Source organism: Hyalella azteca, unplaced genomic scaffold, assembly GCF_000764305.2.
Source record: "Hyalella azteca isolate HAZT.00-mixed unplaced genomic scaffold, Hazt_2.0.2 contig17504, whole genome shotgun sequence".
In the NCBI taxonomy this organism is placed as follows: Eukaryota; Metazoa; Arthropoda; class Malacostraca; order Amphipoda; family Hyalellidae; genus Hyalella; species Hyalella azteca.
The window spans coordinates 75,646-99,309 of NW_025947285.1; the positions used below are offsets into that span (position 1 = coordinate 75,646).

The 23,664-nt window shown below is 40.9% G+C and overlaps 1 protein-coding gene across 1 annotated transcript in view; it reads right to left on the reverse strand.

The window, feature by feature from the left end:
- LOC108679233 overlaps positions 1-22,455 on the reverse strand; it is a 39,230-nt gene extending 16,775 nt beyond the window's left edge. The window contains exons 1-2 of the mRNA XM_047885308.1: positions 19,214-22,455; positions 17,908-17,979 (exon numbers count right to left, since the gene is read on the reverse strand). Coding sequence (XP_047741264.1) covers positions 17,908-17,979; positions 19,214-20,112 — 971 coding nt within the window. The 5' untranslated portion in view covers positions 20,113-22,455. The remainder of the gene's footprint in view (positions 1-17,907; positions 17,980-19,213) is intronic.
- Positions 22,456-23,664: the final 1,209 nt, after the last annotated feature.

The following is a 23,664-nucleotide window of genomic DNA, read 5'->3' on the forward strand; positions in this document are numbered from 1 at the left end:
ATGGTGTTATGTCGTTAAAAGCGTGTATTGAAACTTTCCTGAGGTAGCTAATTTTTTTTCAAGAACTTTGCACTAACAACCTGATCTTTAAAAGACTAAAGACTAAATGCAAGATGCAATAATGGAATAATAATTCCGGATGACATCTCTCGTCCTCACGCCAAATGGTAATTAAATACAAAGCAATCAAGTTTTTTAATCAAGTTTTTTGTTGTTGGTGACTATTCATTTGACTGCGAAGGCACATGCCACTCACAAAAACGACTAGGTCATATTGAACAAATAGCGCCACACTTTCTGCACGTATAGCACTGGTATGCACATTAGCTACAAAGTCTAACTAATTTATACTGAGACAAAGTCTCCCTCATTTCTCCAAGTGTAGCACTAGTAATTGCAATGGATAGCATTACAAAGAGTCTAACACGGTGCCTTGACCGCGGACGCGTTTCTGTTACCAGACACCGAAGAGCTACCGAGCTGTAATAAGCATGACGCTCGATGATGGAAGCAGCGCTGCCATCCATTATAAGAAACGTGAAACCTCTCGAGACCTCAAGAGTTTTGGAGGAAATGCTTTCCAAATTTTAGTGCAAAACAATGGTGTAAACAAATTAGATTAGAGAGTAAAACTTGATGTGAACATGAATACGAAGCGTTGTTTGCTATGATAGGGGGCAAGCAGCAGCAGGATTCATGCAGTAATCAATAAAGTGATAACAATTCATCAGTTTCAACATGGTTCAGCATTAACTGAACGAACAATTGACAAAGAACTTTTCTCCTGCAATACATAATATATAACGCAGGAGTTCACGTCATTTCATGCGCAATCCAATATTTTTAGTCAAATATTAGCTCATGTTTCTCATATTAAATACTATATTTTGCTCGGCGATGAACCTTTGAAGCACAAGCAATTTGTATCACAAAAATAATTATCATAAAGCGATTCTCAAGCTCCAAATCACGGAGCATTTTCCATCGTGTGCCGCTCTCATGTCGGTTTCTGAACAGAAAATATCGAGATTTGGACACATTTTAGTGGGCATAAATGTTGCGGCAACAAAATTCGAAGAAAAGCGAGCGTCTTTCCGTTGATCGAGATCGGATTTTGAGCAGCGTTCTATATTCCATTAAATTCGAGAGTTTGCTTTGGCAGACGACAGACTGGGACTCCGCCATGATTGATGTCGCTTGCCGATGGTGCTTCTAACATAGCAAGTAAATTGAGAAAATCAACAATCAAGACTTGGAAAAAATTGAAATGCCATCAAGTTGAAGTGAACTTTAATACATATCATCCTATTAGAATTAACTCAATATCTTAGCAATTAAAGTTAAATTACAAAGATATAACTCAGTACTCACTGCAGTGAGTGACAGAGAGCGCATTTTCTCGTTGACGAAAACGTGAAGTAACGGACAGACAGACGGACATGGCGAGCACAATAGTGCATTTTTTACATAAATAAGAAAATGCGCTAAAAAGCCATAAACATAGGCATCTCAATTAAAACGTGTTGGCACGGTTCTTTTGATACGTTGAAACTTGTGAAGCGTGTGACAACATGGCGACGTGTAGCATGAAAAGCGTCACTAGTGTGCCGCCCCCATGGCGCTGTCACCAGCGATAAAGATGGGACGCGAGATAAGGAGGCACGGAAGCAGGGAAATAGGTGCTTGCAGCGAGGGAAAAAACAGGCCAACTAAAGCATATGGGACGGACCACGAAGAGACCGAAATGGTGGAAATAAAATATTTTATGTCAACAATTATATTGATGTAGAATTGTAGGTATCAATAACGAAATATGAGCGAAAACATTTTTGAGTCCTTGCGAATATAGAAAAAAATTTAAATTGATGGTAATCAAATTAACTCAAAATCATAATAATCAACGAATACTCTAATGATATCTACTCCGAATTTTTAATCTCAGCAGGGTCTTGGTCTCGATCACACTTGAAACAACCAATGAGCGATGAGATAAGAATTAATGACGAAATTCAAGATCAGAAATTAGCTTTATAGATAAGCAAAAAAGTAGCAAAAGCGCCCAATAGAATCAAGCACCATGATGCCGTCGTATGCTCAACTGCCACAGAGATCTGGCAAGGTTAGCGCAGTGGTGGTGGCTGAGGTCGTAAACACTACACCAAAAGTTTGCGTGGTAATGGCTATATAGAGATGGGCTGGGGCTTGAGGCTAAGCCGCGGCACACGATACGTAAACAGCTGTGCGTCTCTGAGCGTTCGGACAGACTGCGACACTAAAGCTTAGAGGAGTGCAGGCTTGATTAGCGTCACGCAGCTGAGAGGACATGCGTGACTAACATCACGCAGCAGCCGTCATTTAGCAGGCATATTAATTCAACAACGACAAAAGTTTGAGCGATAGCATGGAGCTAGTGTACACCCGTTGAACAAGTGATTTATTCAACGGTAGCACGTGAGTTCATCCGCAATATCGTCGCGGTGGCGGCGCGAATATCGACTGTTCATTAAGCGTGTTTGCCACAGCTGCGCCAGCTCCATTGACTTCGCATTACCTCAATTCAGGACACGAGAGCGAGTCCTTCAGAGCTTCCCTGTAATACCTAGGCTCCTTCCATGCCAGGAACTCGGCGCCTTCACAACTACCTTCACGTCGTAAACACTCCCACTTAAAATACTTCTCCATCCAATCTAATTTAATCGAACAAAATATCCTCCTGAAGTGAGCGCAAACGATTCCCCGGTACAGAAATGTTGCCGCTATTTATCCACGCATTTTTGTGTTCCTTCGCTCTGCTTAATCGTAACTTTCTTGCATCTTTTCATGTCTTTCCCCTCTGTTCCCAACATCTACTTCCTTTTTATTCTCCCTCTCCCTTATATTCTTGTCTGCATACGCCATCATGCCTTTCGAAGTATTCTTCAATGTACATTATACCAACACTACAGTACATTCCTCAAAACTAATATAATGAGTCTATCCACAATTCATTATGTATTCCAGCACATCCTTTTTAAATATCCGTCCTTATTCATCCTTATGCATGGCTCATTATCCTCTCAACCTCATCAAATCCCTCATCCTTTCTCTCCACCTTTAGTCAACTCCCGATCCGTTCCAGCCAAGCACCCGGGGAAAAAATTAACAATTTTTCAAACCCGAAATTTTCCGGGCGTGAAATTAACGGCTCCCTCACAGGCGAAGTAAGCTTCCTCACAAGCAAGCGTCAATATCTCAGACCCGATGAGACTTTATTACTTGAGCAGCTCGAGCAGAAACGAGCGGCGCAGCTTTTAAGTAGCTATTGGGAAATGAGGCTTCGATCATTGTAAAAAATCGACCGAGTTTCACGGACACTTCAAATCTAGAGACGCGTATGATGCACTTGAGTCGTCTCAATGCTGATGGTGAAGTGCGTACTTCATCGGTGTGTTTTGCGTATACAGTGAAGGTAGGTACCGCTAGCAGGCATATATGGCAAGTGATACTCTTACCAACGACTTCGAATAGTCTATGAAACGCATTTTAGTTGGAAAATGGATGTAAGATGCAAACTGAAGATTGGAAGTGATAGCCGTTAGCTATGTTTTGGAAGGAAAAGGCAGAGATTGGAATCATATGGAGAGGTGGAACATAAACATCCACGTAAAATTCAATTTATGAAAGTTGTCGCGTACAAACTAATGCTTGGAGATGTGGGGAATACGTAGGAGTGCAGAATCATCCCATCCCTAAAATGCGGAGTATATTCAAGACGCGGAGGAGCGTCGATACAGTAACTATGTGCAAATAAGTAAGAACGGATGATATGGGGAAACGTGCGTGATGATGAAGGTACGGGGAAAAGGTTCTATAGCCCAGGAACGGTGATGGGGGATTAGGGGATGGGAACAGCGTGTCGTCTTGGAGCGGTAGCAGCAAAAGCCAAGGGATTTACGGCGGTGGCGCGGCGTCATCGGTCGCCTGGGACCTGCAAGGACGAGGGGACTGCAGCGTCTCGAGGCCGAAGGAAGGTAGCGAGACCAGGAAGTAGACCAGCAAATGAAGGAAGAAATAGCGTCTGGAAAGCTAGTGTCACGGCCACACGGCTTGCTAGAGCTTCTGCTATTATGCTATCTCGCACCTCATGTCAAGTATGAACCTCATCTTCGAAATGGAAGATCCTATATAGGACTTCTGACAAGCACAGACACACGTCAGAAGACCCCTTTGAGTGGTAGCGGCTGAAAAAAATATGGTGAAGTGATCATTTCACGCATCATTTCAAATCAACTTGAACACAAACAAATAGGATTCGGAAGCCGCAGTTTCTAAATTGGCTCGCTTAAGTACAATTTCATGAAACAATGCAGTGTCCTATAACATGAGCAGCACCCCACACCAAGATGGCGGTACAGGCCGTGAATGAAGGCCTCCTGCCAATTAGGGCCAAAATATGGCCAAACCGTCGGCCTTCCGATCTGTTCGCTCCCTTCGTGTCAATATTGGCGACCTCGCCCGCTCCTGCAATTGTCTTTATGGCCACGGGGTCTTCCCTCTACTTACTCGCCTCCATTCACCTCTCGAAAGAGGAGTCCAGATTATTCCTTTTTTTTAAATCGGCGTCAAGATATCAAATTAATTTTTGTCGTTTCGTATGCATGCATGTAATAAATAATCGTAATTTTCAATGAATAAAATAAATTTCACCGGCTTCCGTGAGTAATTTGGATGAGAACTCAACTAAAGATGGGCCAAGCCGTTTATTTGAGTTGAAAAATCAAACGAGTCAAATAGCGACCTAAACTGGGAAGGATATAATTTAGGAATTTAAACCAATGCATATTAATGGAAAAATGGCAGTGTTAGACCTTCATTCTGCAATCAAGGCATGCGCAGTTAGCGTGCGTCACAGGCACACTCAAAAAATTGGTGGTTATAGTGTCTAAATAGTGACAATTAATTCCTGCACGTAGCACTGATATTGGGGTAAGAGTCGATATGGGTCAGGATCGGACATAAATAAAAAGTGCCTCACTATTGGGACAATTTCTCGCTTTTTACTCAGAGTGCGTGGCCATACTTTCAAAATTCGCTAAGTGAACGTAAGTACTTCCGCTCTATTTTCTTGTCTATGATTGGTGGATCTTGCTTGAAAGGCCGTCAATGATTGGCTGATGAACTTACGATCTCTCAACTTTTTTTGAAAGCATGGGCCCTGGGTCCCTCCATGAACGCATGCAGGGCTACACGACGACTCCAGAAGGCCCTCGGCTCGTTCATACGACTGCTGAAAGTCAGTGCTTATAATTTCAGACCTGCACTGATCATAGAGCGACGGCACTCGGTACTATTGACATGTCGTCGTACATATATAGATGTATAAACCTATATAGATGAATATCAGTATCATCACGAACCAACTATATAAACAACAAACAAACTTTTTTTCAAGAATCTATAGTCACAGGAGCACCTAGTCTTTGATAAAGAAACCTCCAGTGTCATAACATAGCGTCGATGTAACAATACGAACTATCGATATAAATTACGAAAAACTGTTTTTAACTGCTCCAGTAACGCGGCTGCTCACAGCATTAATACATGCTTCTCACATAATACATCTTAATACGCTGAAGCGTTACACAAAAGTAGCCACACTTACGTTATTTCAGTGAAAAATAACCTATTTACCGTGCCACTTAGCATCGAAATTTTTTATTCTTTAGTTAAATCTAAAAAACGAATCCCGCCTAATCACACACGCATGCAAAATACGAAGACCGCGAAACAACATTTGGTCCTGCTAAGTAAATTGACCTCAGCGCAGGGCGAATTTCGGCGTGACAGGTCCGGAATACAACGAAAGAAAAAGATAAACGAAAAAAAGATAAACACAATATAACAAAGTAATAATGTCACTTGTTTGCTTTAATCGCAAATTCACTAAAAACTTAATGCGATGTCCCAGTGTCTGACAGTGACTTCAAAGTTTTAGCTTCCAGTTCCGGTGTTTCTGATTTGCGCATTTTAGAATCATTGTATATTTTTAAACAGAGGCCTAGTTTGAATTTAGCTTTTAGCTCTTACCCGCTGGAAATTGTAAATAGATAGGTTTTACAGCTTAGGTTTTTTGTTGCAATCATGGCTGTACTAATTACTGATTTATCTGTATTCTAGAATTTTCGAACTGACGATGGAGCTGGACTCCGAAACGTTTTCTTTAAAGATACTATGAATTTTTGTGGAGTTTTCTTTGCTTTTAAGTTTTTAGACAATATAACAAGATAAATACAGATGGCACTGAAAAAGATAACTTCAATATAACAGAGGCTACAGCAAAGAACCATTAGATCCCTGACTACGGTCTCCATGAGACCAGTTTACGTACGCCTTATTGCGCGCTTGGTTTTCACAGGTGCTGTGTCAATACAAAATTCATGTTAAAGGATATATTTTAATGAATTTGTAGAACAACTTGACATCATGATTCCAGCACCTCGTTCAAAACAAGCATATATTTAGCCGTTGAATGGCGACTGGTAATATACTTATGCGTCTCTATGGGACATAAAAGCAATTGAATGAATCCGACACGGAGTTTTCCGGCGAGTGCGGACGGTATTGGATTCTTTATCAGCCAGAAACGCAGCGTCAGGCTCATGATGGTGCCTCTAGAATACGTATAAGGAGCGGCGGCTAGGCCGTGTCGGAGCCGTCATTTGCATATCGAGTAGTCAGGCCTACGCGGGAACAACTATCAGCTTTTTCAACTTTTCTTCCTGTCGTACTGCCGAAAATTTGTATCGCAGTCCCTTCATTTGTTCACTCATTTGATTATGCAACTATATTACAGTGCTATACATGGAATTAGGCTAACAACGCGCTATGAACGAAGTGTATATAATGCTCGTTTGTAAAAGTGAATTTGCCACGGTGTGAACGTACAGAACCAAAGTCTACGGGCAAAAGAAGACTACTCTGAATAAACTGGAACATTTTTAATCTACAAAATTTCAAGGCTCGTCGAATGGTCATAACCCACCCCAAGATCACCAGGTTCACCTATACAGTTAGCGACAAAATTATTCATACACCCTTTCTTTTCTATGCTTTCTTCAATAACTCGCAAATTTCAAGAGTGTATGAGCCTAAGATTTGATAGAATAAAACAGTATGTAATAGGGAAAATAACACTACATTTTCAAAACAAAATGTAATGAAGGTGTTGGGGGATGATTTTTAACATGCAAAAATCCCCCAACACCTTCACACACACTTACTCGTACAGTTGGAAAATACTAACATAGTAAGTATTTAAAGCAAAACTAATCATTTAATTAATGCGGTTCAAGTTAATGCTTAATTCAGGCATCAATAAATTAGAGCATCTTGCAATATCGAGGGAAAATGAGTGCTCGATATCCAACCGTACTGAACGCAAAATTTTCAGCAAATAACATCTTTCGCGTGAAATTTGTGGTCGATTCAGAATGCAATGAAGTTCTTCTAAACTGGATAAGGGCCTGCCTTCACAGCTCAGAATACTGGGCAAAAAGTGAGGTAAATTTAGGCCGCATCCGAACCACAGGCAGAAGAAAAGTTCAAAGCGCTTCTGCGATGCTATTGCGGTTATACGGAGGCCAGAAGGGAGGCTCAGGCACAAGCTTCAAAGTGCGGCGCACGATGCCTTGAACAACACTGGCTTAGAATACCTAATGAAGTGTACTCAAAATTTATGTGCAAACGCGCAATACGGGTGTAAAAAAGATTTGTGCTTAGTTTAGACTTTAGATCAATATCAGAGTACCATGAGGCTTTGTATGCCATTAAATTATGTAAATATGATATATAATATATTCCAAACAACATTTGTGCCGTCCAACATACTTAACTATTTTAACCAAAAATATAACTCAGTACTCACTGCAGTGAGTGATTTTCGTCGACGAGCATTTTTCTCGTCGACGAAAACGTGAACTCACGGACGGACAGACGGACGGACATGGCGAGCACAATAGTGCATTTTTTCCATAAATGAGAAAATGCGCTAAAAAATAATAGTTCAATTTGACATGCCCATGCCCAAGGATAAGGAACTAAAAACTGTACAACAGAACAAAAGCAGCTAGACTAGGACATTGATCTACAGTGCCGACACCTCCATAATGCTGTCGTATTGAACTTTCATAACACGCCTCTACTATTGGCTTATTGTTCTCATCGATAATAACTTGGGACGCGCGATCTGCACGCATCAAGAGCAATTAAACACCTACAATGCCTAACTAAAACAGGCGTCGGAAGCTGTGATGACCTCTCTTATACAAAGAATGAAGAAAAAACTCATTTTAATTCTTAGATGTCATATAAGTGGTTATTGAGCATAGTACATTATATCAACTATANAACCTCATTTTAATTCTTAGATATCCTATAAGTGGTTATTGAGCATAGTACATTCTATCAACTATAGTCCATTCGTGCTTGAGGCATCATCTTGAGACTAGATAACAAATAAAAAATATGCAGGGACGTGAGTGTTATGGCACCAATGTCGTTATTGAGTCATCTATAGAACAGGTATTTCAAATCAATGTGATTCAGAGACTTCTCAACCGCATTACTTCTATACATTTATATCAATTAATTTGGCAAAAACTTGCTCCTCCAGACATTGAAATTGCTTCAAGGACTACAAAATATTCCCGTTATTTTCATACTGAACATACTCAAATACAGATTCCACGAATGCAAATTGCCCAGTATATTCAATCTAAGTCAATCAGCATGATTAACCCCACTTAATCATAGACCAAACTTCAAATAAGACTCGGCACTTTCCAGCACGTTTGACCCATCGTTTAAGCCTACTTTACTTCCTCTTCGACATAGTTTACCCCAACTAAATCGAATAACAGCCAACAAACCCGGCGGAATCATTAGGTTAAATTCATTGCCAGCACAGTCTATATACCTACGATACCTCTTTGGAATATACGCAATTATTAAATAAATATAATACTTTCCACAGCATGACGGAGCATATTTTTCAATCAGAACAAAGCTTAAATCTATTTATATAAGTTTCAATAGACAGTTCTTGAAACTTAGCAGAAGGCATGTCTGAAGCAACATATTTACATCAGATATTGTTCAAATGATTATATAATAGAATGAATAAATTTGAGCTCGTTTTACTATTTTGTGTTTTATATATGATATATTCTAGATAAATAGAAAGAACTGTAGTTGCAGCGTCTTCCCCGGTGCTAAAGCAGCTGCAGGATTTAGGATTTTCTCAGCAGGAATAGCGTCAAAAACATTTTTTTCTAATTATCCTAACCAAGATCAGACACCGAAGCAGTAGTTCCAAAAATATTCAATTGAACCTATAGCATCACATGCATTATCTATAAAATGTCAAGATTTACCTCATCATTACACATGAATGAAAAATAATCATTTCAGAACTGATAAATCAAGCATCGAATGCTTTCTCCAGCAAATTATTTTCAGGCTGACGAGTTGATTTATGATTTCCTCATTTGTTCACTTGGCTTGGTTCACTCCATATACATACTGCCGGGCACGTGCCAGTCACGGTCCAGTCTGATATTCTTTAATACATTTTTATATAAGTATTCAAACCAGCCGTGCAAGGCACCTGCCATGCTAGCTACGATCAATGCAAAATATATTTTGACCGGGACGTGACTGCAGCGTTGCCAACTAGTTTTTTGCGGATTATATCAGATTGACAGCTCAACAAACTTGATTTTAGCAATTTTGACAAATCAAAAATATCTATACCGTGCATCAGTTCAACATACTAGATTTTATAAAACTTGTACGTAAATATCCTAGTCAGCAACGCTGCGTAATTGGCATGTCACGTGATACGAAATAGGAACTGAAGTGGGGGGCAGCCCGTGACCGGACTGAACACGTGAATGTGCCGGTCAGGGAATGGACCGTGACTGTCATTCACTGCATTAAGCGTGCAAGGCATCTGCCTTGCCAACGATGTGACTGCTTCTATAGAAATACATTAATGAATATTGGACTGAACCGTGATTGGGAAATGCCTGGCACGTACCCGGCCGAACTCTCCTTCGGAAGGAACTCCGTCCAGACTCAGAAAATGCTAATTTAATCATTGAATTGGTCGCATTAGCCCCGTTTCTTTGCACATACAGCCTAACAAACATTCGAAATGCTTCTTGAAGCGTCATCGCATCCAAAACTTGAATGTTGAAGCAAGGGAACGTGAGCATGTTGACGTATTGGCAACGCAAGCGAGTTTTCGTACATGCCAAGCCAGCCAGATCGTAACATGTACAGGTTCTGATGTACACGTAGCGCAAGCGTGTTGACAAACGAAACGTGATCGTGTTGAAAATAACGCAGTGTTGACAAATATCCGATGCACGCGTTTTGACGCACACGCAAAGCACGAGTGTTGAAACGAACATGTGTTGAAGTGCATATAAGCTTGCAAATGAATCCTTCTCATTTCTTGCACGGTGCTTGTCGCATGTCACGCTAGGTCCTCATTCCAGCGTTATGGAGAGTGGGCATGGAACAGCTTGGTCAGCCGCTCATTACGAGTCATTCGTTCTTTCTATTTTTTGCCAAGCCATTCCCAAGAAATCTGTTCGCGTCGAAATAAAGCAGATGGCCGAGTCCAGGTTGTGGAAAGCCGGTTCCATCCGAAGAATTAATCGGAATGTAATTTTGGAAGTTATTGAATAATATCGAGGTTTGAGTTAATATTAATAATAAGGGCAATGTAACAGCAGACTTAACGCTGTGTCATTAGGGTGAACGTCGGCGCGATTGAGTGCTGGGGCCATACTTTCACAATTCGCTATGTGAACGTAAGTACTCACGTTTTAATTTCTTGACTATGATTGGTGTATTTTGCTTGAAAGGCGGTCAATGGTTGGCTAATGAACTTACGATCTCTTAACTTTATATGAAAGTATGGGCCCTGGTTGCCGTAGGCTGAAAAAAGGGTAAACCGCATTCCAGTAACTCGATTTTCAAACTGCGGAGGCACGCCCAAAATTCATACCTACGAGCTACTCGTATGGTTTATAAGCGGCTGGAATTATAATCAGATTAACATTCAATGGGGTGAAAATTATTGCAATTGTCGTAGAACGAGTTTAAACTAAAATATTTAAAATTTTATAACCTGGATCAAGTTTAAAAGACACTATTAGAGAAACATTCAACGATGCGACATTCTGGCAATATTTGGCAACAAGTCAGATAAAAAATCTATACAAAAATTTGCGAGGCTATACCATAGACAGCAGGTGAAGAAACAAGGGCCTGATAAGCAGCGGCGGCAGACGCGACAACCCGGCGCTAACGCGACCACAACACGCACCACGCGACGGGGTGTTGCGGCAGGGAGAGGGTCTACAGCAAGGAGGGTTGCACAGGTGAATCTTGCGGCAGGATAGGGGGTTAGGGCAGAGAGGTGTTGTGGCAGGATAGGTGGTTACGGCAGAGAGGTGTTGCGGCAGGGAGAGGGGGTTACGGCAGAGAGGTGTTGTGGCAGGGAGATGGGGTTACGGCAGAGAGGTGTTGCGGCAGGGAGAGGGGGTTACGGCAGAGAGGTGTTGCGGCAGGGAGATGGGGTTACGGCAGAGAGGTGTTGCGGCAGGGAGAGGGGGTTACGGCAGAGAGGTGTTGCGGCAGGGAGAGGGGGTTACGGCAGAGAGGTGTTGCGGCAGGGAGATGGGGTTACACACTGTCGCCACACCATATCCCAGGTCATCAAGCTAAGAGCGCGGTCATAAGCGAGCACATTGCCGCAATGAAGGATAAGCAAATACAATCCTCTGACATCAACAAAGATCCGTCCAGTGATGGCCGTATCACACAACGGCTAAATTTTCCGTCGTTGATTTAGGTTGCAACTTTAATTTGTGTACTCGATTAGGAGAGAGAAAGAGAACTTCCACTGCAGAAGGATAATGGTTCTCGTTTTTTTAGCCATTAAACAGTAGTAGCTTCGGAATGTGTTAATTTCCAAAGCATTCTCGGATAAAGTATAACACTGGCGATGCACTGAAGATATTCAATTGCTTTCAAAGGTCGACATATCATGGATATCTGAGCCATAAATGATTGTCGAGCCACGTTCTATAGTGAGCCACGTTTTTTATGCAGCCACGTTTCATTAGAAAAATTATTTATTTACAACAAATTGCCACAGTCCTCGGATAAAAAGTCTAAAGGACAGACCACCAATAGAGACCTTGAATAATTAAAGAGCGAGCGTCAATATTAGGGCCCTAGCTGTGTTGATCAGGCGTCGGCTACACGCGGGGCAATATCTTCGATTCGCTGATTGCGTGCACGCTAGTTCTAGTGCTAGTTGCAGCTCAGCATTAACAACATCGCAATATGCACTAGAGAACTAGAGACATTGAAAAACATTTCTGCATTATGCTTTCATTAATAAACATGTATTTAACTAACATCCTAACATCAGTGTTATATCAAAATCAAACTTGAGCGTTAGAAAATGAATAAATTAAAAAGTTTTCGTTTGTCTATTGATTTGACTATCAAATTGTCACCGTTCACCGCTTCGACAAATTAAGTGTTTATTCGTGACCCACGCCCTATTCGTACACGTAGCTATAGCATTATTATTTAGAACCAAATCAATGTAAATATAATATAAATTAAAATATCAACATTAATTATAATATAAAAATTTAGAAAAATGTATGGATTTACCTTACTCAACATTTTTTAATACGTAACAATTTATCTAAATGTAAATACTAACTAAAATGTGAACATATACATGTGAAAATGTAAATATACCCTCGATGCAGCAAGTATGGCAGGGTTTGTGCATAAGCCCAACACTCCCAGCGTAACATGGCAGGTCGTTAGCAAATTATGGCGCCTGGTTTGGTCGTTAGCGCTCGGCGCGAGGCGCAACAAAGACACTTCAGCCCTGATGGCTTTAATGAAACTTGATTAGGCTTGTGGCGCTCAGGCTGTGCTCTGTTTGTGCTGATCATCACTTCGATGTTTGTGTGCTTTTCAATTGAAATAACCACTAACAGGGAGATACAAGTTGTGCTAAGCCAATTGAGTAAAGCAGTTGTGTGTAACCAGACGTGTTCAAGTTAATCATACTAGTAAGCAGTTAATACGTATAACTATTCAAGCATGCCCAGTTACACAATAGGAGTTGTGTATAGCCAGTTGAACTTGCCCATTTAAGCGTATCATGACAAGTTTTAAGTAAATCGTGATAAGTTCTAAGTGAATCGTGATATGTACTAAGTGAATCGTGATAAGTTCTAAGTAATTCGTGATAAGTTCTAAGTAATTCGTGATGAGTTCTAAGTAAATCGTGATAAGTTCTAAGTAAATCGTGATAAGTTCTAAGTAAATCATGAAAAGTTCTAGGTAAATCGTGATAAGTTCAAAGTGAATCGTGATAAGTTCTAAGTAAATCATGATAAGTTCTAAGTAAATCACGATAAGTTTTTTGTAAATCCTGATAAGTTCTAAGTAAATCCTAAGTTCTAGGTAAATCACGATAAGTTCTAAGTAAATCATGATACATTTTAAGTATATCATGATAAGTTCTAAGTAAATCACGATAAGTTCCAAGTAAATCATGATAAGTTTTAAGTATATCATGATAAGTCCTAAGTAAATCATGATAAGTCGCGTACAACAAGATGTGTAAAATGAGAACGATGAACTAAAAGTTACTCCTGCAAAGCTTCACCCCTGCTAAGCTTTTAAACATGTCGACGTGGCGAGGACTATAGCGATCTAACATCAATTTCAGTTCGTGCACACGCGAGAAAAACAAGGTTTTAGTAGATCTTTACTCGCGAGAGTAAGTTAAGTAATAGAAATAAAGTTATTTAAACAGAATAAAAAATTGCTTCCAAGACTCGTATTAAACCATCCAAGCGAAGTACATCAAAGTATTTTCATTAAAATTCAAGTCAGCAACATGCATGACTCATGATCACTTGATCATGACTTACGATGGTTTTACTTTGTAGTAGTATATAAATTACTTTCTTTAGTACGATAAGGTCGCAAGAAATACAGACATTCAACTAAAAACAATTAAGTATTTCAGCTGGTGAAGCTCGGTTTTCTTAAAAAAAAAAAAAAGGCAAAAAAAGAGCAAAAAAAAAAGGGCAATCCGGACACACGCGGAGCAGAACAGCCCCCGCACTTCCATTCCACGCCGAGCCATTGCATGGCCCGTCCTGTGTTTTTCCAAGGCAGAAAACAATCCCAAGATTTTCAGGCAAGAAAGCTAACGATGGAACTTGACCAGACGGCTGTCAGGTCATGAGATGTTCTCATATCCCCTGGCTTTTGATTAAGAAACTCTTTGAACGTAATAACACAGATAAGGAATTTATCACATCTATGATCAGTAAATACCTCTTCTATAATAAACATGGTTTTCGTGGCTATTTCATACATTTCATTTATTCTGATGTCCAAGCTGTGAGTGGTTATATTCGATCCGTATTGAATATCTGATAATTTGATTCTGTTCTCTGCATCTGCAAACATATGAACAATATCTCACTTTCATAACGTCGTTGTCATAAAAACAGCTAAATGGAACCATGTACGTTTACGACATGGTCGCTGGCGATCACAACGCTCGACATTTATTAATGCTAATTACTCCAGTTCTGCTGTAATGTCATTATTGTGCAGGATTCATTATTATTATTTTTTATCTGTCACACGAGCGCAAGAATATTGCAGTACTGTCCACTGCCCTTAATTATTCTTACGATGAATGTTGGTTTTATAACATTTTCCCTTAGAAATAGGAGGAGCTGTTAGATTATACTTGGCAAGGAATATTTGTTCAAGTATTATGATGCTACAATTAGATGCCAGAGTATGCTTGTTTACACACCTGCGACTTATCATCAAAGAATTAATTTCGAATTTCCAGGTAGCCGAACAATTTTTCAGATGCCAACTAGATTCAAATACGTAGTTCCATGAATGTTTTGGTCCCCGTACGAGACGAGCATCGAACCCCGCTGTTATTGCGGTCTCGGCAACATCCCGCGGCGCAGATAAAGCGAGCAACTTTATGCTCAAGTACAGAAAAGTGCCAAAGTTGAGAGCCCCCGAGTGCGTAACTCGTCTGGTGTTCTCTCAAGGAATTGCTGCACGGCAGTCTAGTTAACATTTATTTAATATTCATGGAGAGTAAAGTAAAAAAGCATCGAGTACTCAAAGTAAAGTGCACGGAGAGGATATACTAACTAATGGCCACGGGAGAGCCACTTACGAGGCATGCAAAATTCTAGGTCTTTGAGGGACTTCAGGAGCAAAAGGAAAACCCAAGCATCTCATACATTCTGAGGTGGTACTTAATTACATATTTAATTGTTCTACGTTCGCTGCCTGGCATGCTTGGGTATCAGTATTTATAAGCATGTTATTGTGACACTGAATTAATAATTTCTCTTGAGACTTCTTCAACTTGAAGAGGACACCGAACTTTCTTGTCTGGTATCCGTGTGCTGAGTTTGCCTATGACGATCACATGGCTGCGTATTGAGACATCACGGTTCAATAATACGTTATAGAGTTGATATAGCGGCATAAAGGCTGTATTGGTGGCCTCAGATCACTGGCTGGTCACCATCATCGCCTGATTAATGATAATCACACACCTAACATTCGCAGCGAGAGGAACAATCATCGTCTTTTTAATCAATTAATTTCGTGCGACTTACGGTGATCGCTAGATTAACAGTAATAGCGAGATATCGATGGTAATTCATACCGGGATTTACGACCGTCGCATTGATTACAATCAACAAGACATTCGATTACGTTATACGGAAGTTATAATCGTGGCTTGATTTACGATCAAGGATTTAAGAGAATCGCAAAACTAGTGATCATTGCATAAACTTACTACATAGAAAAGTGTGCGACAGCGCAGAAAAAACGACCAGTTCTGCCCGAGCGTCTTTTCCGAGACACTCGCAGAACCGAAAACCATTGAATTATAGTTCATATAATTATGGTTCGAATTATAGTTCATATAATATAATAAGGAGGAATGAATGAGTGATAACTCTAATTCTTACATATTTAAGATAGGCGCGGCGAGGTATTATTTCAAGAATAGATCAGATAGCTATATCGACACGGTCGCAAGCGGACCAGCGAGAGTCGGAGCCATAAGAACGTATAATAAAGAGGCTGGGCTGCGACTGCAGCAAATAAAGTTTATTCTGCGACTGCTTCATGTGATACTTGTGGAGCTTATATAGACTTGCTACACTGACATCACGGAAGGTGACGCGGGTAATGCTACTGAAGGTATGGGTGGTGACATACGACAACCTGACACCACCACGTACAGAACAAACGACCACCACAACACTAACGACTACTGCGGAACTTACGACCATCGAAAAACAGAACGTCCCAGAACTAACGACTGCTGCAAAATTTACGACATTGCAGAGCTAACGACCACCGCACGATCGAGGACGCCGCTGCCGCGGGGCAAAAGCTTGGAAATTTTAATGTTGGGTAGGAAAGTAGGATACTTAAATCTATTAAAGATTCGTTTTGCGTGCATGAAGGCTAATAAAAGTTTCAGATGCTTCACATTAAAATAATACAAGTGGGCTGCGGAACTTAATTAATTACTCCACAGCTGCTACAGTTCCTATATGCACAAGCGGTCACATCATGCCTGAAACAAATGCAAGTCAGCCCTGCGCAACCTAATAATGCAAGATGGAGGAACAAATCAGCGATGAGACTGAAAAAGGATTAGCAAGCAACTCGATCTGCAGCAAGCAATACATTTGATAAGATAGTCTTACGTTATCCAACTGATTACCTTCGGTTTTAACAAGACTGTATAGGGTCTCTGCAGTCTTCGAATAGTAGCATTTCGGCCCTGACACCGACAGTCAAAGATGAATTGATGATTAGAACCAATCAACATTTTACCGATATTCAGTTATATACCGATGCCAAATTAAACCGATATATGAGCAGACTATTGGACGCTCGGGCTTGTTTCAATAAATTGTTATCATGTCACGCTCATTTAAAGAAATTGCCAATTTTGAAATTACTATACTGATAATACAGATGAACGGAAAACAAAGTAGGCCAAGGCTTCGTAAACTTAATAAAATCCATGATAGGCTCCTCCTGAACGGTTACAGCAAAAGGAATTTGGAACATGTTACCGAAATAAAATAAAATAAAAACACAATTGCGAAACAGAAATACATACACTAAGTTTATTCAGGTATGAAAAGAAAACCAAACCCTTTAAGAGGACTTGTTCAATTAAAATGTGCGTAACAATATAAAGAAGTAAGCAATGAGTAACGAGCGATGAAGTAGTAAAAGGAAATGCTTCGTTAGTATATTTTTTCTACGTTGGTAAAACATAAATGTTTTCTTCACATGAAAGTGTTCAGCAAAGAGGATATTATTGTACGGAAAAGTAGTTTGTAATGATCATGTTTTACATGAAGATAGTCCAGCGCTATCACTAACATGAACGCAATCAGTTCCAAAATGACTGGAATTGGTGTCAGTGTTCGGAGCTGGTATTCAAATAAATGACTTTCTGAAGACAGCCGATGTGTTCTGAATAATAAGAGGCGGCGATCCATCCCAGAAATACTAAGGATACTAAGGATGTACTCACAGTTTGCGGAGGCAAGCATACGGCACCAAGTCGTCCCTCTTGATAACCGTGATGTCGTTGCCAGAGGATACTAAGACAAATACTAAGGATACTAAGACAAATACTAAGGATACTAAGACAAATACTAAGGATACTAAGACAAATACTAAGGATACTAAGACAAATACTAAGGATACTAAGGATGTACTCACAGTTTGCGGAGGCAAGCATACGGCACCAAGTCGTCCCTCTTGATAACCGTGATGTCGTTGCCAGAGAGATCGCTGAGCAAAAGAATACAGTTAAGGTAACATGGAAAATTCATTTATTGGACATATAGCATTAGATATGTTATCACATTCTTTCTCGGTGACACTGCAGTTTGTACCAACAGTGCGATGCGGGTAGTGAACCGCGAGTCTATCCTACTCAATACGTTACTTATGTCATAATTATGTTGTTATACTGGTGGTGAGTAGGCAAATCTGTATTGCTAAAATATTATTGCGGATACAAGACATTCATCGTTGAAGGAGATTAAGACCAAAGACAATATACTGTAAGTTATTGCATTTAGGAGACGCTAAGAGAAAACTTATAGTCTATTATTATCACTCGCAAAAATTTAATTCTTTGCGACATGCTCGCAGTAAATTCAATGCACGTGGTGTGTCAGCCCGTTTACTAAGTAGCATAAATTCAAACAGAATTCAAAGACTAGCCATCGAGATACACAATTAAAATTCGCTTAAAAAGGCTGGTAACCATCTGAACGCTTGAACAGGCAAAAACAGACATACCAAGCTATTTTTATCAGTATGGCGTGCACAAAACCATTGTGATTTACATTCGCTTCCAACACAAATTCAGACAATAAAGAAATGTACGGTATACTGTCAGCTTCAAACCTTTGTGAAACAAGAGTGAAATGCACTCACCTACAACGTACACCTGAACCACTACGACGTACACTCACCTACGACTAACACTAACAACTCCGACATATACTGGCTTCCGACTAACACCCAAACAACTCACCTACGACTAACACTCAAACCACTGCGATGCACACTCACAAACGACTCGCACCCAAACAATTTCGAAATATACTAGCCTCCGACTCGTACTCAAATCCACTCCGACAGATATACACTTACTTACGACTCGCACCCAAACGTACACTGCAACAACAGTGAACAACTGACGTCATTTGAGCAAATTAGTACAACTCAGGTTCACCCGACAAATATAGCAACAGCAAGCGCTCACTGCTCGGCACTTCATATCAGCTGTCGGACAACCACCGAATTTCCCATGCAACTACACCCGTGAGGTGGACGAGAATACCCACCTAGTCAACTAATTTGAACTGAGTTAGCCATAGGTCAGTCTAGTTAGCTTTTATTTCTTGAGTGAATCTAGAAAGTAAACGAAAGACAAAGTTTCTTCATGGGTTGGAAGAAATGCAATAGATGAGGAATTTAGAAAAACATGCATTTAATAAAATTAGTATCTCACATTTTTCTGACGAGGTAAGCAAGACTTCTGAGTTGTTCTGGACAGACTTGCTCTATACTGGACAGCTTCACACCGACCGGCTTACACGTGACTTCTTTCACTGTTACGACGCCGCTGACTTGCACGTCAGGTTGGCGGTCCAAAAATCCTTCGACGGCCGCGTTCCGCGAGTTCGGGATGCGGCCGGGATACAGCGGGTTCGATCCCACAGCCCCGCCTGCTAGAGGAACCCTCTCAGGTATGCGAGGGATAGGTAATCTTCCTGAATTTAGAGGATCTGGGATCTCTTTGGCACGATGAGGGAGCTGAGGAACACGAGGCCTGGGAGCGTCTTGGTCCGGAGACCCCCATGGGATCAAATCTGGGTTATTTAAATCTTCCTCTGTGAGCAGGTAGCGCTCTCCGTACTCGTTGGTTGGCCGCCGGTTGTTCGGCCGGCCATGCGCAATATCAACGTCCGAGTTTTTAAAAGCAGCAGATCTGAAAGCAGTCGCTTTTGGTTGAAGCAATTCATCCTGGGAGGAATAGTCATCGAAATCGCCAGCTCCGAACTTTTTATTCTTAGCGGGGCGTTGAGGGCTGAATGGCTTTTGGTCGCGTCCTGCGTCTCTGACGTTCCTTATCTTCCACAAAGGGAGGGGATCATTAGTGGGCGAACCTTCAAATAACGATCGTTCGATCCTGTCTCTTGCGTAGCGACCGCCAAAAGGATCATTTTTCAAGGCAAATTCAGAGCCAATTTGGGCCTCATCAGAGAGATAATGCGCTCGTCGACACGCCCAAGAGTTTTCATCGACTTCAAAGGAGGAAACCTGGCAAGCGTTTCTGAGGCAGCCGACAGTGGAGGTAACCGCGCTCTGTTCGCCGACTGCACCGCACAAAACTGCGAACATCGTCATCGCTTGAAGAATTTTTAGGCCTACATTCACTCTGGACTTGGGTCGAAAGCAATGCCTACGATATGTTTCGGAATATCCAATGTCAGCGGCATCATGCATAACTTTTCCACACATCGCTCGAATAGTTCGGCACAAGGCATTTAATGATCGAGCAGCACTGTTGGCGAGAGCATAATTTTGCAATGGCTCTCCGAGTTTCCTCAAACTACATAATACTTTGGGACCGAGCATAAACAAAAAATACGTAAAAATTGAAAATAATTCAAGTGGATATTTAAAGCATTGAGTGATGTTAAACATCACATTTAAGAGCCACAGCATGATATACACTAAACTTTCATTCGAGATTGTTTTGAAGAGATTTAAGGTAGGAAGAAATAAATAACAGGAGGAACACGGACAGTTTAAGGAAAAGAAAGGTCGATTTAAGGAAATGCAAAGGGGGTTTAAGCAAGGGCACGGGCGGTTCAAATAAGAGCAAGGGAGATGGCAGCATCGGTTCAGTAAAGGTCCAGGAGGCTCTTTTGTGCTACAGTCGTGCATCCGAGATCGATCTTGGTTTGCGAAGCTGCCGCTAAGCCTCTGGAATTTGTAAAGGAGTTCAGACGATTCAGATGAAGCGCTTCTCAAGAATTCGCGTTCATCTTCAACTTCAAGACGAGCGTCCGGAGACACGGAGAGTTGAGAATACGGATGAGGGACCTCCAGTTCACCGCCTACACGGGATTTATACGACGGTTCTTGTAACTCAGAGATACAAAAATTGCATGCAGACTCGTGCTGCAAGCGATAACATGATAAATTGTTTTCGAAGACATCGGGATCGTATTGTGAAGGGTACAAAGGGCCTTCGTAGTGATTGTGCCCAAAACGTGTTTCTGGATGGGGTACATCAGGCTTCAAATTATACCGATGCTCATCAGGAATATAAGAGAGGGGTTGTGAATGAGATAAATTCCGCTCGCAAGGAAACGAATTGTACTGGCGTGACCGCCCGGGAATTTCGCTATAGAATAACATCATTTCAATGTGACGTGTAACATTATTTCAAGCTAACACATAACGTTCTTTCAAGGTAACGTGTAACATTATTTCAAAGTAACACGTAGGCACTGCATTTGCGCCGCAGCACCGGACCAACGCAAGCAAACAGCGCCTACTTCACATTTCCATGAAACTATTGCACTTCGCACTTTGGCTGAATACACCATCTGGAAGTTGAAATTGAAATGAAATTGCAGGCATGCTTTAGATTATTTGGCATTTCTTCGTGATTTTTATTCATATATTCACTTTTTCGGGAAGTTGAGATCTTAAAATTTCGTTTAGAGATAAGAGAAATGTTAAATGCAAAACAATAGTTCGTAATGAAACCATTAATGATTTTGTAAACTACGCACTTCGTCTTATCACTTATTTAAGAATAGTAGCACATCATGAACACATTAAAAAACACAGCTTTTTGAATTCACGGATTCACTAAGCGTAAATATTTTCACTGAACTAAATAAAGAAATTCCCAAGAAGACATCATCAGGTTTCCAATATTTACGGAGTCATCCGAGGGTCGGTCGTCATTCGACCATCAATCACCAAGCCTGTCGAGTTTCTTGTCAAATATCAATATTATCTTCGTATCATCTAATATCAATGGAAATCCGAGCACAGTTATCTCGTCACAGGTCAGACTAGCATTCCACTTCAATAGGATTGGAATGGCCAGCATTCGGAAGTAGGCTACGTATATTTATGAACAAATGGTCGGAACAGGTGCTGCAGGGAGAGACAAGAGAAAATCAGAGGCAGTATATTGCGTTATTGCCGTTCCGTAAACGTTGTAATTATCGTTGTGTTCTATATTCTTACACTGTACATCGAACTGTTCGGTGAGGGGTTTACGAAATCTTAAACACGGTGATTACAACTGTGAAATCGCGAACAAAATCTAAATACTGATCCCAATAATGAAGTTTACCTCGTACTTTATTCTTGTAAAATGTTGCATGGGGCATACATTAGAGCCCTTGTTCAGCCTCCTCACCGACGAAGAATTTAGACGAGAAGTGCAACAATTCCAGAGGGAGAATAACGCTAATACAGAAACAAATTAGGAAGATAAATATGAATTCATTTCATTTCACACAAATAAAAAAAACACGATTTTTCACTGATATCACTCCAAAAAAGTCACAAGTACTTGAATTTCCAGCAGATTTTCAGGAAATTAATTCACTGTAGAATTGATTTTTTAATAACAGTATTTCCGATTTTCAGAGAAATAATAAATAAGCACGAAATGTTTTTTGACACTCACAATTGTGCGTGTTCACTGGTGGAACTTTCTGAAAAGAATAAAGAAATATTTTATAATAAACATGAAAGTAAACTATAAGCTCACTAAATAGTAGCACATCGCTGACGAAAGGTAAAGTTCCCGGTACTCAATTCTGACCAACTTTCCATAGCAACTTAGATTCGGCATCATGAAAACTTTTCAAAATCACTATCATAACTAACCTTTAAATATTAAGTATCAAAATCTACAATTTTCAATAAAGAAAGCAATCAACTAAACACACGCAAACAATGTCTGCGAATTAAATATTTCAGGAAATTCTTAGCGATCAGTGTAACCTGCAGGCAAAATGATGCATAGTAGAAAATCAGAGATAAATGTAGGCAAAGCAAACCAAATGACCGCAGCGTATTACTAGCGTATGTAGAGACCGCAATTGCAGCATCTACGTTAATGCAAATCTCTGTACACATAGGGGGTGTAAAATAAACTCGACAATGTTTCTTGCACGAGGGAAACATCATTACGCGCTAAGACGAGCGCTTTGTTATCTAAAGTGAGAGGCAGTGAACTACACACAATAGAAACACCACGGAGAGCGATGGTCGCTTGAGAGCAGCACACATACCCTCACGCGACCACAGCCCGCGGGCTACTGAAATAACCCTCGGAGGCGAGGCGAGCAGCAGCAGGGCGTGACGCTGCGCAGCGCGCGAGGGGAGACGTGCAGGCTGGGAAGTGAGAGGAGAGATGGAGGAGTGAGTGGGGAGTGAGGTGGAGTGAGAGGGGAGATGGAGGAGTGAGAGGGGAGGTAAGTGGAGTGAGAGGGGAGATGGTGGAGTGAGAGGGGAGATGGAGGAGAGAGGGGAGGTAAGTGGAGTGAGAGGGGAGATGGTGGAGTGAGAGGGGAGATGGAGGAGTGAGAGGGGAAGAAAGATTGAGGGGGTTGCAGCGAGGGCAAAAGAGTACCCTTGAGGGAGGAACTGCAGAAGTGAGGGAGACGAAAGTGACGCTAGTATCAGTGGGGCGGAAAAAAGCGAAGGTAGAAGCTAGTGAGGAAACAAGTGAAAGGCGCAACAGTGAGGGGCATCGTGCAGTTGACTGCCCCTAGAATAGTTAGTTAATTGCCCTTAGTGCATCCCTTAAATTAGTTACCTGCCCTCAGTGCATCCCTTAAATTAGTTACCTGCCATTATTGAACTCCTTATATTAGTTACCTGCCCTTAGTGCACTCATAAAATTAGTTACCTGCCCTT